Genomic DNA, 14818 nt, shown 5'->3' with positions numbered 1-14818 from the left:
TAAAATGACAGGAAATATATTTGTTAACGTACCTAACGGAAAAGGTGGGAGTAATTTGAACACCTTGTTCATACCAAGGTAAACATGATTGTTGATTATATTTTGGTTGCACAAATACAAAACACTATGATATTTTGCAAGAAAAATATGAGGAAAAAGTATAAATTACAATGTGTTGGACAAAAAACATCGAAAGTATGTGGTTGGATCAATCGAACACAAATTTAGAAAGACTGCAGCAGTTGAACTACACGTCATGTAGAACAATGCGTTTGCCACTAGAGTGCGCTACGTGCGGGATGGGCCTGAACGTCACTGAAGTTTCCGGTTGCGGCTTCTCTTTCCCTCTCTTTTCGGGTTGTCGCTAACGTCAACAACACGCACGTTACCGAGCCGTAGTGAAATTTCCTCTTTATTCTTTGCATTTTACAGCTAAAGTACGTAAATTCTGCACCACAAGCGAGCGAACATTCCGGACTAATGTGCCGTACGTTCTTCCATCCACAGAATGCCGCAGGAAATCAAGGAAGTGAAAGATTTTCTCATCAAGGCCCGCAGGAAGGATGCGCGTGCCGTCAAGATAAAGAAGAACGAGACCAACACCAAGTTCAAGATCCGCTGCTCCCGTTACCTGTACACGCTGGTGGTTAAGGACATGGAGAAGGCAGAAAAGCTAAAGCAATCGCTGCCCCCAGGCCTGCAGGTTAAGGAAGTGAAGTGAGCTGGCGGGGACGCTTGGAGCTGCTGTCCCTCCCCTCCCATCCCGTTCCCAGCGTATGTTGTGTGATGGTCGGGGGGCGGATTCCGGCTGACGTTTCGATCCGGTGGTCGCTTTGCACGGCCTCGCGTGAAGTAATGTGGCGTTTCGTTCATATACTCTGTGTTTTCAACTGCGCACAGAACGTACGATGTGCTCGAGTTGGCCAATAGTTTAATGTGTGTGGCTGTGAATAAAGAGTATGTGACGAAATATGATGGAACTATTGTTGGTTTGGTCGTGTTCTGGTTTCCCCCTTCCCTCCACTCTTCAGGGAAGCAAATGGTAAGGTTGGTGGTGGTTACTGGTTAAAGTTGCCGGTAGATAGATTCATTGAAATTGGGCTATTTCAAACGTTGAAGGACTGACTGTCATCATTTGCCGGCTGAAATGAGCAACATCTGTTGTGTGTGTTTGTGTCATGTTTCGTGGAAATTGGGGTAGAAGAGAATCATTTCATGAGAATGTTTGGCGGTAGCATCTGTATCTTTCTTCATGTGTTACAACTTCAAGCGCGGTGCATTTTTCCCCCGGAAAATATAATAAAAGAAATAGTGTTCCTGCTACCTGCATCTACTCGTTATAACGTAAGCTAGTAGCGGTTTTAACGGTACGCGGATTAAGCAGTCGCGTGCCTCCATCAATCTGAAGGCTCGAAGGATTGTAAGAACACCATATATTTTAACGAAGGCACCCGAAATCCATCCGCCACTGCTAGTAAACGCATCCTTAATCTACTAGCAAACGTTTTAGTTTGTTTCGTGTTCATTTTATCTTTCAGGAAAAAAAACATTAGGAAGAAATATCCATAGTATTGAAAAACTTATAGCTTTATGCACAGAATATTTCTAACACAGGTTTGATCTTGCTGGATTACCTATTAGTACCAGCCAATACTGCAACTGATGGATGAACTGTACGAAAAGGAGCAATAACGGAACTGAATATTAAAATCCAACTCTACAAAAGGATAGCAAAGCACCAACACGTTTTTCATACAGCCTCAGGTGTCCCAGATTGGGCTGTGTTGCCGGTAGTAGACGGTACGAACAAAAACAATTCAATGAACTCGGAAACCCTTTTGCCTTTACGTGCTGCGCACGTTTTACGCCAATCTTGGTGAGATATTTATCCCATCCCCCACGCATTTGGACGGGTCGGGTCAGTGAGGGTTAACATTTTGATCCCGATCAGGATTGCATCTGAAACGGATCCATCATATAATTCTTTAATTAAAGATGGGTCGGAAAATCTTTTTTTCTTTAGCATTTGGTTGGGTCAAAATTCCCCCTGGCTTATGCTGCTGCGATTAATGCAATGAATGGGTTCAAAGTGAGAAGAATGTTGATAGGTTTAAACACGGACAAAAAAAAACTTTTCCCTTTTGCACAACATATCAACGGAACATCTTTTTGATTAATATTTATGATACTGGGCGGTACTGGAGTGGATCGATTTTTTTTAAAAGATGAAATGAAAATTGAAATTCTTTGCCAAAATCTTTCATCAAAACGTGGGTGTGGAGCGTTTGGTGAGAAAAAGATTCATTATTCGCCCAGAACCATAGTGCTGCTGTGCTTTTACATTTTGTGTGTGTTTAAATGAAAAGCGTTATAAGGTTGGTGGCCTAAATGGCCACCATAACCATAACACCAAATATACTTTACTATAGACATTGCCATGCATGGCACCGGGATGAAGTCTGAATCCTTAGTTAAATTATTAAACAAAGATAAGTCTATGCAGATCATGGCATACGCTGATGATCTACACACTAGTGATGGGAAAAATGAAGATTTCGACGGAATCGATTCCGGCTAGCTCCGATGTTTTTTGGAATTGATTCCGGATAGTAGGTCCGGTATCAGTTTAAGGAATCGATTCTGGAATCGGCTTCGGAATCGACATCGGAATTGGCTCCAAAATCAGAATTGCCTTCGAAACGGAGTCGGTTTCGGCAGCTCCATAGGAATAGGCGTTTAGATCCAATGATGCTAAGTATTGATTAAAATAAAAAAAAATAAAATTACTTGTAAACGATTCATTTTCATGGAGATTCCCGGACTGATTTCGCTTCTGAAACTTCTTATTTCAATTCAAGAGCTAATTCTCATTCCGCAGCGAATTCATGATTCCGAAGTCTGAAGACTGAAGTCAATCCTGATTTAGTTACCGGAGCAAATTGCGTTTCCCAGGTCGATTCGGATTCCTAAGCCAATTCCGATCTCTGAATCCCGGCATCTAATTCCGAATCGACTCCAGAATCAGAATCGGCTCAGGAATTGATTCCGAACACGGAATCGGAATCGGGTAGGTCCGAATCCGAGCTCCCACCACTACTACACACCATCGGTACGTGATACTTTAGCTGTAGCTGAACCCTACCAAAAGAGCGCACCAATGCCTAAGCAGTTCGAAACGAACGGCAGTGGTACCGTTGAAATCTGCCTGTGCTAAAATTAGGGTTTCAAACATAAGGAAGTAAATTGACAATATTAGAATTGTTACATTTTTTCCAAATTCCATACATCTTGCTATCTTTTCTTTTCATGTAACAACATGCTAGTAACGTCAAGCTTAATTTCTACGCGTACGTTTTTTTTTTTCAAAAACAGCAAATTTTTGCATCGGGGCAGTTTCCCGATCCGGTTCCATCACTTCTAGGATCACTTCTAGCGTATGTTCGAGATAAATTGCAGGATCAGTAGATGTTTAGGAGCAATTCCAGCAATGGTATAGGATGTAAATCAGTTCCAGGGTCAGTTCAGTTCAAAAGCTGTATGGGTTTGGGATATGTTCCAATACCGGTATCGATTCGGCATCAGCTCTAGCACCGGAATGGGTTGGAAATCAGAACAGGGACTGTTATGGGTTCAGTAGTTTAATCTAGGATCCTTATGCGGTCAGCATTTGTATGGTATGGTTGCTGGGTCAATTTAAGCGCATTAATGGTCCTAGTATGGGCATTAACAGATCAACGTTAAAATGATATTAAATTAAAATGGTTCATACAAAATGCTACTTACACTTATAAAATGTAAATTGGTATAATGAGCGACTTTTAAATCGGATTGGTTTTAGTATGGTCAATAATACATACTATTGAAGTCCTTGTATTGCTGCTGGGGGCGACCTATCCTGGGATAGGCCGCTGTTGTTTGGTCTTCTCCTAACTCGACAGCGATAGCCAGACTGGAGAATGTCCAGCGTAAGTTCACTCGAGTGTAGTAGCGAGTGTAGTTTAGTTCCTTCCCGGTCCTCATCAAATCCTTTCTTTTTATCCCATCCGTTGGGTTACGCTCCATTGAAGAAAGACCCATTCCCATATCCGTGCAAGTGTCATATTAACTATCCTGTTAAATGAACTCGATGTCCCATCCCTTCTATCCACCATTCCACTCTATGTCCCCTTTCGTCGTCTTTGTGACAGACACCCCCCTTATCTATCACATCCCGCCAGAACCGCTACGGTTCGAACGATAAGCTCGGCTTTCAACAACTTCTACAAGTTGTTTGACTTCAATGTCCCAGTGTCCTGTTTTCGTTGACGTTTTCGTGACCTTTCCTCCCTTCAGTCCATGTAATCTATACGCGTCACCCTTTATTCCTCATCCCGACAACGAGCATATACACTGTTTTAACCCATTTTGACGGAAAATTTAAATAATAATAATAATAATAATAATAATAATAATAATAATAATAATAATAATAATAATAATAATAATAATAATATAATATAATAACATAATATTACATTTTTATACATAAACCTCTCCATCACCCTTCTCCGTCCCCGCGAAGTGTTTATTGGTGGTTGACTAGATATACTCTTCGTAGTTACTGCCTTCCGTGAAGCACCTTGCACCGTCCGCCCCGACGTTCTTGCCTCTCCTGTGCTCTCCGTTCCCTCAGCCTCATGTTGCTGCGCCGATCGATATGGATCTCCGGTATTGCTGCGTGATTTTCGTCCCAGTCAGCTAGTTTCGTGAAAAAATTGTGAAGACGGTGGTAGCCGGCTCCAATTTTGGAGCCGTCGTTTTCCCCCATAACTAGACGGTATTTGCTGGACCAGCGATTCCACATTCAAATTCCGCATGAACTCACGCATGACTCGTGTACAGAAGGAACGACACGTGTCTGCTCGTTTTGAAAAGTTCAAATACTTAGGGGAAAGCGGGGTAAAATGGGCATTTGGGGCAAAATGGGCACCTTAGAGTGTTCTATGAACACCATGTAAGTTTCATAACCCTTACATAACAAATAACCAAGAAAAATGCAAAATAAGGTTTAGTAGCATATTGATGTAATTTTTGCCACTTAGAAAATAAGCTTAAACCAGTGCCACAGACCATTACACTTCCGATAATCCGAAATTTGTTGAAAATTCTACCACTCTCCTGATTTCGAGCATTATATTAGCACCAGCAAAATTCATTCTTAACTACAGTGGAAACTTTCCTGGAAGTGGGTACTGGAATGCTTTGTAGTTGTCTGACAGTTCCAGGAACTTCTGCACTAGACCAAGACTACAAGGCGGCTGTAGTGCTGAATGTATAGAGTAAAAAAAATGTTGACAAACTTTTTAATTGCCTCTTTGATAGTTGATAGACGGTTCGATTAAAACGTTTGCATTTTGTATGGAAAATTCAGTTTTTGGAAGTTTGACTATAATATTCTCATATTATTTTTTTTATTTTGTTAGTAAACACTTTTAAAAGTGTGTTGTATAGCCTAGCTTGTTTTTTTTTACAATAATTGTGAATTGACCATACCGTTTAGTTCGGAATGTTAAAATGTTTAGTTCGGAATGTTAAAATAACCTATTTTACACCATTCAAGCACATTACTTTTGTGTATTGATTGGATAGTTTTCAATTAATTGGAAATATTCCGCAATATAGGTGCGAAGTAAGAATAGCACCACCGAGTAAAAATAGATTTCCGTAAAAAAATCGGGATTTCGTAAAGATTATGATTTAGTTGGGATTAATATTCATCAGAAAATAGGATCATAAAATAAAATAATCTGATAACTTTCTGCTACTGATGCTCCTGATTTACTCTCGTCCATCTGGTTGTATGTTCCCTCTTGTTCTCTTCGTCCACGTGATCCTCTGTCAATTGAAACACGTCATACTCTTTATACTTTTATAGGGTTATGCGTGTCAACTACTATCTACTTCGGATGTACGGAATGACTTCTACTCACGTCTGGTTCGCTTAGCGGTCAAAATGAAAGAGAGCGTTTATATTTTATTTCCGATGCACGGTAGTGCAGTTATCCGGTTCGGTACGATTACCGAATTAAGCCGATTGCTTGCATGCGGTGTAACGCAAGTGTGGTGTAACGCAGGTGTGGTGTATTAGCGCAACTATAGTGTGGTGCAGCTTGCGTGCGAGGTACGCCACATCACTTCCCCCTTTATTTAAAATTTATCTGGAAGATAAATTTTCCTACCATATCTCGTCTGATGGACGGCAGTTCGAGTCGCAAGTGGGTCGGTCGTTTTGGCGAGCAGATTGTTTTCCTCATCAACGGGGGTGGTGCTTTGGATCGGAGACTCATCATTCATCATGAATGCGGCCTTCAAACGATCGATGGAAATTTCACTTTTCCTGCCTCTGATATCTAAAACGAAAGATTTCTTGTTACGTTTTAATATTTTAAATGGACCGTCATAAGGAGGGGTTAAAGCGGGTTTCACGGCGTCGATGCGGACAAAAACATGGGAACAGGACTTTAGTTGTTTTTGTACATATACTTTTTCTTTCGTGTTGTGGTTCGATGTGGGGGACGGCTTCAACGATGACATTATATTTTTTAGATTTGCTATGTAGTCAGGCGTGATGTTAGGTGAATTCGATGGTTCGTCAAAAAATTCACCAGGTAATCGAAGTGTTGTACCATAGATGAGTTCTGCACTTGTTGCACCGATGTCTTCTTTTATGGTGGAGCGCATACCAAGCAACACTATTGGGAGTGCTTCCGTCCAACGAGCGTTTTTGTGGCAAAGGATAGCGGTTTTTAGCTGTCGATGCATCCTTTCGATCTGGCCGTTTGATTGGGGGTGGTAAGGTGTTGTTCGAAGGTGGTCGATTCCGAGCGTTGCGGACAATGAACGAAACATTTCCGATTCAAACTGCCTTCCGAGATCGGTGGTTATTTTAGAGGGAACACCATATATCGAAATCCATCCTGTAATAAAGGAACGTGCAACAGTTTCGGCGGTGATGTTGGGGATCGGTATTACTTCAGGCCATCGCGTAAATTTGTCGATCATCGTCAAGCAGTACGCGTTTCCTTCTGATGGTGGTAGTGGTCCGATTAAATCTATGTGTACGTGTGTGAAGCGTGCGTTCGGTGTGGCTATAGCGGCTGTAGGTGTCTTGTTATGCCGTATTATTTTGTTTTTTTGGCACTCGATACACGTCTCTACGAACGCTTTGCATTCCTTTCTAACTGATGGCCATACAAAGCGTTGCGATACTAGGTGTGTTGTTCCTCTAATACCAGGATGCGATAAGCTGTGCAGTTTGGAGATGATCAGTTTTCTGTGCGCTTTGGAAACGAAAGGTCGGATGTATTGTGTGGAAATATCGCAGAAAATAGATTTGGTAGAGTTCGGTATAGCCAGTGATTTTAATATCAGTGATGATGTTTTCGGTGGGTTGTTTAAAAAATGCTGTAGTTCGCTATCGGTTTGTTGTGCATCTGCTAATTGGTTATAATCGATGAGCGTGTTTATGCTATCTATACGACTTAACATATCTGCTACTAGGTTGTGTTTGCCGGCCACGTGTCGTATATCGGTGGTGTACTCGCTGATGAAAAGCAGTCTTCTTTGTTGCGTGGGATTGGCTCTTTCGAGTTTTTGATCAAATGCAGTGGTTAACGGTTTGTGATCCGTGTATACGATAAATTCACGTGCTTCCAAAAGGTCTTTAAAATGCTTTATCGATTCGTATATAGCATAAAGTTCGCGATCATAAGTGCTGGCTTTTTTAAGTGCAGGTGACAATTTTTTAGAAAAAAAAGCGAGAGGTTCGATACCCTTGTCAGATAACTGATTTAGTGCAGCTCCTATAGCATGACTTGAAGCGTCAACATCTAAGGCGAGCTTTGCATTTGGTGAAGGGTGAGCTAATAAAGCTGCGTTTGCCAGATCGTGTTTGCATTGTTCAAATGCTTGCGTGCTGTTTTCATCCCAGGTAAGTATAGTGGAGTCATTTTTTATGTTGCCATTCATCATACCGTGCAAAATTTGTTGGCGCTCTGCTGCATGCGGTATAAAACGCCGGTAAAAATTAATCGTGCCAAGGAAGCGTTTCATTTGTCTGGCTATGGTTGGTTTTGGAAAGTCAAAAATAGCTTGAACCTTGCTGGGTTTTGGTTTAATACCATCTGCGGTTACAAGATGACCAAGAAATTCTACTTTTGTTTGCGCGATTTGACTTTTTGTTGGATTAATTGTTAGTCCGTTCTGCCTCAAACGTTCGAACAGTATGCGCAAATGTTGGTGGTGCTGTTCTTCGTTCTCGGAGGCGACGCATAAATCGTCAACATACGGAAAATCAAAATCTAAATCGCCAAGGATGGAATGCAAGTGCCGTTGTAACGTTTGTCCTGCGTTTCGAAGGCCAAATGTCATAAAATTAAATTCAAATAACCCGAATGGTGTTGAAATGGCTGTTTTGGGTATGTCTTCAGGAGCCACAGGTATTTGATGATATGCACGTTGCAAGTCGATGCAAGAAAATATTTTTCTGTTATACAAAATATTTGAAAAATCTTGAATGTGGGGGACGGGATACCGGTCAGAAACGGTAATAGCATTCAAGCTCCTATAATCCCCACAGGGTCGCCATTTTCCATCTGGTTTCGTTACGAGGTGTAAAGGGCTTGCCCAACAGCTTTTCGATGGTTTACAAATGCCGTTTTTTATGAGAAAGTCAAATTCAGCTTTTGCTTCACGTAACCTTTCTGGGTCCAAACGGCGTGGACGGCAAAAGACGGGTGGACCGGTGGTAATGATTTGATGTGTTACGTTTGTATTGACTGCTTTGCGTGTGTTATCGAGTATCGTGATATCTTTGTATTCGTTTAAGAGATGTGAGAAGCTATCGTTTGAACTACATGCGAATACTTGTGCTGGTAGTGTATTAGTTATGTGTGTTTTGTTTTTAATTAGCTTGTTGCGTTTGATATCTACGAGTAGATCGAAGTGTTTTAAAAAATCAGCTCCGATAATATGCGAATCTACATCTGCTATTGTAAATGGCCATGTGAATGATTGGTTAAGACCGATGTCTAGGGTTAAGTTTTTTGTGCCGTACGTACCGATTGAGCTACCGTTTGCAGCGAAGAGTTTTCTGGCTGGCATCGGGTTCATTCTGTCCTTGTTGGATGGTGGTATGACGGAAATCTCGGCGCCGGTGTCGATCAGGAATCTGTTGTTGGTTCTGCTGTCGTTCACATAGATGCGCTCGATTACTTCGGCCTTACCGGGGTTCAGCTTGATGCTGGTGCTGGTGGTGTTTAGCGTCGTGCTTGCTTGTAGTGGTAAGCTGTCGCTGTTGCGCTGCTGCGGTGAGGATGCGTTATAGCTGGTGCTCACGGTCTCGGCTGGGTTGATGAGAGTGTCTCGGCCAAGATGAGTGTGAGAGTGTAGAGAGAAACGCACTACTTTTTTCGGGAGTAAACCGGTAGATGCTCGTCGAAAAAAATACACTTAGTGTTTGTGTCATTAGAGTGCTCTTTCTCACACTTCTCTGCCTTGTTTCCATGGCGATAGTGGAACCAACAGATCCAGCGGCGCGGTGCGCGTGATGGTGTGCGTGATCGCATGGCGCTAGAAGTTCGTTGCCCCCATGGTTGGCTAGACGGATGGCGCTGTCCCAAGGACGCATAAACCGACGGCGGTCTGTGTAATCTGAGCTCTCTACAAAGCTCTCCACGAAGCTCTCGTTTGCAGCCTTGTCGAGAGCTTCGCCACAGGCGCTCGAACCATCCGTCACGCACACATCTAAACGTTTTGGGTTCGTCAGCCGCTCACGCATACCAATGTGTTTGCTCCACCCCCTTTTTGGATTGCTTATAGAAATGATGAGGCTGTTCACATTTGCTTTATGCACACATTCGCATGCTGTTTATTGAATAATATCCCTCTCCCTTCCAACATGTGTTTGGCATACTCCCGCTGTGTAGACGGCAGAACGCTTTCCCCCTTCCAAATTTACCGTTCTTCCTCCTCTCGTTCTTCCTTCCTCCTACCGCGGACGGGGTACCATCCGTGATAACGTCATGAACAGGAGCTGCGCTTGTTGAACCAGCTTCTGTTAAGTAATGACGTCCTCACTGGGGGCTGAATGAAGCAATAATGAATGTATGTAGTATGTATTACTATAAAGAGTTTAGCGCATAGGATTAGATCAAAACATACCTTAATATTTTAAAACTGGAAAACGTTTTCTTTGCGTCGCTCACTTTGAAGATTGTTGAAGAGGCTAGCAGGTAGTCGTTGATAAATAGCGCACACACCTGTAACTTTTTAGACACCAAGGGTTAGTTGAATGTAATTTCACAAGCACACATGTGAGCAAGAAACTTACCTCGACAATTTGCTAGGATAAATCATTCAATAACTGAACTGAACACGGTCCAAAACGTAGACGAGCAAAGTACGTCGCACAAGAAATCGCACCTCACTTCAGCACATCCTTCCACAGGGAAGGTTCTGGACAGACTGAGGATGCCTCACACTCGGATGAGAGCGATAGCAGAAAAATCTTGTCAAATCGAGAGAGATGGGTACACTCGGTCCAGCGCAATCCGCTGGTAGATGCATGTGTGTGTGACGAACGAAAGACTTCAGACCCCGCTTCCCCCTTTTTCATCCATCGTTTTTCGTCACACGCACACACATCTACACGCGCGGCGGTTTGCCGTCCAAAATCTAGAGAGAGAAGATAGGGCCTCTCGCTTTGGCACACAGAAAAATCTCTCAACAACTTCGGCTCTGCTACTTGGGGTCTGGATCGAGAACTTCTACCCAAGGACGCAAAAACCGACGGCGGTCTGTGTAATCTGAGCTCTCTACAAAGCTCTCCACGAAGCTCTCGTTTGCAGCCTTGTCGAGAGCTTCGCCACAGGCGCTCGAACCATCCGTCACGCACACATCTAAACGTTCTGGTTTCGTCAGCCGCTCACGCATACCAATGTGTTTGCTCCACCCCCTTTTTCGGATTGCTTATAGAAATTATGAGGCTGTTCACATTTGCTTTAAGCACACATTCGCATGCTGTTTATTGAATAATATAGCTCTCCCTTCCCACATGTGTTTTGGCATACTCCCGCTGTGTGAACGCTTTCCCCCTTCCAAATTTACCATCCGTGCGGCGCGTGTTCAGCTGGCTTCAGTTTAGTGATGACGTCATGAACAGGAGCTGCGCGTGTTGAACCGGCTTCTGTTAAGTAATGACGTCCTCACAGGGAGCTGAATGAAGCAATAATGAATGTAAGTAGTATGTATTACCATGGAGAGTTTAACACATATGATTAGATCAAAACTTACCTTAATATTTTAAAACTGGAAAACGTTTTCTTTGCGTCGCTCACTTTGAAGTTTGTTGACGAGGCTAGCAGGTAGTCGTTGATAAATAGCGCGCACACCTGTAACTTTTTAGACGCCAAAGGTTAGTTGAACGAAGCTGCACAAGCACACATGTGAACATGAAACTTACCTCAACAATTTGCTAGGATAAATCATTCCATAACTGAAGAAGAAGGAACGCTGCCCAAAACGTAGACGAGCAAAGTACGTCGCACAAGAAATCGCACCTCACTTCAATACATCCTTCCATAGGGAAAGATCTGGACAGACTGAGGATGCCTAACACCCGGATGAGCGCGATAGCAGAAAAATCATGGTGGATCGAGAGAGATGGCTATACTCGGTGCAGCGATATCCGCTGGTAAATGCATGTGTGTGTGACGAACGAAAGACTTCAAACCCCGCTTCCCCCGTATTTCATCTATAAATTTTCGTCACACGCACACACCTCTACACGGGCGGCGGTTTGCCGTGCAAAATCTAGAGAGAGAAGACAGGGCCTCTCGCTTTGGCACACAGAAAAACCTCTCAACAACATCGGCTCTGCTACTTGGGTATGTGTGTTGCTATCTGCATACGAATATCGATCAGCTGTTAGGACTTCATCTAGTCGGCGAGAGAGTGCATCGATGCGGGCTTCTAAACTGCAGGCTGCGGCAGGAGTGTTGATCTCATTAACGGTGCAAATGGCATTGCTAGGCGCTTCGAGGATTTTATCCGCTACGCTGGCTTGATCATCAAGCGATGCGGATGGCATTGCAGCGATGATGGAATGAACGGTGGTTGGCAAGGCGCGTAACCAAATATTAGATAGGATGCTATCGGAACATCCTTCTCCTCCCATTCTGCGCATCTCGGAAAGCAGCATACTCGGTTTCCGGTCGCCTAGCGAAACGCCCGAGAGTAAGCTTGTAAGGCGTTGGTTTTCCGACGGCAGAAAAAAATCGATGACCGATTTTTTTATGGTAAAGTATCTATCAGCCAAGGTCGACTTGTTGCATTTTGCAATGGCGGCGTGAAAAATTTTTGCGCGGGTACCGAGTGCAACGATCACTGCGTTAAACTTGTGCTTATCGGAAGCAACGTTGTTAACGTAAAATGCCGCTTCTAAGCAAACGAACCATGTTTCCACATCTTCGGAGTCGAATTCGGGAAAGCGTATTTTGGCGTATGAGCTCGCGATCTCTGCCTCTTCTAGTTTCGGCTGTCGGATAATAGGCGCTGGCTGTAGCGGTGCAGGCGAATGCTGGGCTGCCATCGCTGGCGCAACCATCACCGGTGCTGGTGCGGGGTCGGTCATTGTCCTTACACTCGCGATTCTTATATAGCGAAACACTGAACTTGTTAACGCGACGCGCGGAATATTTTCGATCCGTATAAAATCGATGGCACTTCGCGGAAGTAGAGTACGCGGTCGAACACTCGCGGCGATAAATTACACGGTTGTAATTTTTGCGATCGAAACTAAACTTTTTCGGTTATCACGTCGGGGTCACCAGTTATAGGGTTATGCGTGTCAACTACTATCTACTTCGGATGTACGGAATGACTTCTACTCACGTCTGGTTCGCTTAGCGGTCAAAATGAAAGAGAGCGTTTATATTTTATTTCCGATGCACGGTAGTGCAGTTATCCGGTTCGGTACGAATACCGAATTAAGCCGATTGCTTGCATGCGGTGTAACGCAAGTGTGGTGTAACGCAGGTGTGGTGTATTAGCGCAACTATAGTGTGGTGCAGCTTGCGTGCGAGGTACGCCACACTTTCAATGATCCTCTTCTATCCTGTTTCAGGTTGTTTAACCACTTTTACTATCTCTTTGATTTCGACTCCTCTCTTAACTCTTTGCGTAACCGTATTTTTTCTTCTAATTCTCTTTAATTATTCTTCTTAGTTTTCATTTACTCTCTTTTTTCATTAACTTTATGATAGTCTCTACGCTCTACCTATGTTTTTTTCCTTTTATTTTTTTGCTAGGTCAAGACTAGTTTAGTTAGGCTTAGTTTTTCATAAATTATTTTGTTTACATGTTAGTGTTTAATTAGTTTTAACATGCACCTTTGTACCAGTTTACAATAGCTTATCAAAATCGTGCATTATTACCATTTCTGGTGTTCGAAATAGCGGGTTATCAAATTTTGCAACAAATTAATAGATAAATTACGACATACATAACAAAGTGAACGATTATTAAAAGTATGCTAAATTATTTTAAAAAAATTGCAATTATTTGTTTCCTCCAAAAAAAGACTGTGAAATTGTTTTATTTCTGGATGAAATTCAGCTCAAACTTAATGATTACCATGTGCGACAGCCCCACTGACACGATAAACGTAAACGCTCGTATTTAAGTTGTGCCATAGCTCTTACAGTACGTTTATAGCGATGCACTTATTATTAGGAAAGCTTTGTCATTAAAAAGAATGCTATTGGAGTGGATCAAAAGGCGTGAAATGTCAAAAAATGAGCCAAAATTCTTGAAATTATTTAGATTCAACAGTTTCAACCCACAAATAGATCTAGAAACTGTTATAACACTTATGATAATGGATTGCTTTATGCCGGATTTTAGACAAACATATTGTATAGTTACGAGGGGGTCATCAGGTCAGCATGCTACGTATGGGGGCACGGTCCATTCGGGGCTTGAACCCATGACGGGCATGTTGTTAAATCGTGCGATTTGACGACTGTACCATGGAACAATATGAATTAAAAGCAACTTTATTCATATAGTATTTCCACAAATATTGCAACAACAAAAAAAACATGGTGGTGCTATTTTAATTGTGTGTATTATACCGCCAAAAGAAAGGTAATGCATGTTAAATGGTTCTGAATGAGGGCCTACTTTTGGGGGAAAAAAATCCAACTGCAAATGAATTGAGCTGACTGTCATAAAAGCACTCCTGAATCGATTCCGTATGAAAACGGAAAGCTTTTTTTCCATCCTTTGCTATCGTGCTAAATGTACTTTACACAATGCTCCGACTATATTTTTTGCTGCTGGCACTACTACGGCAGTAAAAGTGTATGAAATTTCGAGCAGCAAATGCATGGTGTGTCGGAACTAGGCATGTGTAAAATGAACGAGAATTGCACCGTTCGAACAGTTCGGTAAAGTGCACGAACGAACGAGGTTCTTAACAAAAAGAACGACCAGAACTTTTGGAAGAAACTGACTACACCGAACGCGTTCGAACGTTCCGTTCAGTGTTCGACGGCACACATAAATATGGTAATAAAACGTGCAAAATCATATTGCTTTCTCGCTCTTTCTCGCACTGTGCGAACGGGTCGTCAGAGATCAAAATGTACCCTGTTGGTGTTGAAATCGTACCCATACAACTCAATTCCTCGAACGCCGTCGAATTTGTCCAGCAGTGTTCGATACGTGTGCTGTTGGTGTGGAAATCGTATCTATACGACTGAATTCATCGAACGCGTTC

The 14818-nt window shown here is 42.7% G+C and overlaps 1 protein-coding gene and 3 long non-coding RNA genes across 5 annotated transcripts; 2 read left to right on the top strand and 2 right to left on the bottom strand.

Moving 5' to 3' along the window:
• The first annotated feature begins 323 nt into the window (after nt 1-323).
• On the top strand, nt 324-975 carry LOC121597719 (60S ribosomal protein L38). The gene is made up of 2 exons (XM_041923736.1): nt 324-437; nt 508-975. Exon 2 carries the CDS (start codon nt 509-511, stop codon nt 719-721), a length of 213 nt encoding a protein of 70 aa, XP_041779670.1. The 5' UTR covers nt 324-437; nt 508; the 3' UTR covers nt 722-975.
• An 8936-nt stretch (nt 976-9911) lies between these two features.
• Nucleotides 9912-10651, bottom strand: LOC121597724. The gene is made up of 3 exons (XR_006005455.1): nt 10370-10651; nt 10201-10304; nt 9912-10122 (listed from the first exon to the last, which is right to left on the bottom strand). It is a non-coding gene; the product is annotated as an uncharacterized LOC121597724 (long non-coding RNA).
• Nucleotides 10652-11165: 514 nt separating this feature from the next.
• Nucleotides 11166-11542, bottom strand: LOC121597721. 2 transcript variants are annotated; one of them, XR_006005451.1, is made up of 3 exons: nt 11501-11542; nt 11332-11429; nt 11166-11253 (listed from the first exon to the last, which is right to left on the bottom strand). It is a non-coding gene; the product is annotated as an uncharacterized LOC121597721 (long non-coding RNA). The 2 variants fall into 2 exon arrangements; XR_006005452.1 differs by having other exon boundaries at nt 11332-11435; nt 11501-11539.
• LOC121597722 lies at nt 11183-11559 on the top strand. The gene is made up of 3 exons (XR_006005453.1): nt 11183-11274; nt 11383-11452; nt 11517-11559. It is a non-coding gene; the product is annotated as an uncharacterized LOC121597722 (long non-coding RNA).
• The last annotated feature ends 3259 nt before the right edge of the window (nt 11560-14818 follow it).

This window comes from Anopheles merus, chromosome 3R, assembly GCF_017562075.2.
Source record: "Anopheles merus strain MAF chromosome 3R, AmerM5.1, whole genome shotgun sequence".
In the NCBI taxonomy this organism is placed as follows: Eukaryota; Metazoa; Arthropoda; class Insecta; order Diptera; family Culicidae; genus Anopheles; species Anopheles merus.
This window is presented reverse-complemented; position numbering and strand designations above follow the sequence as displayed.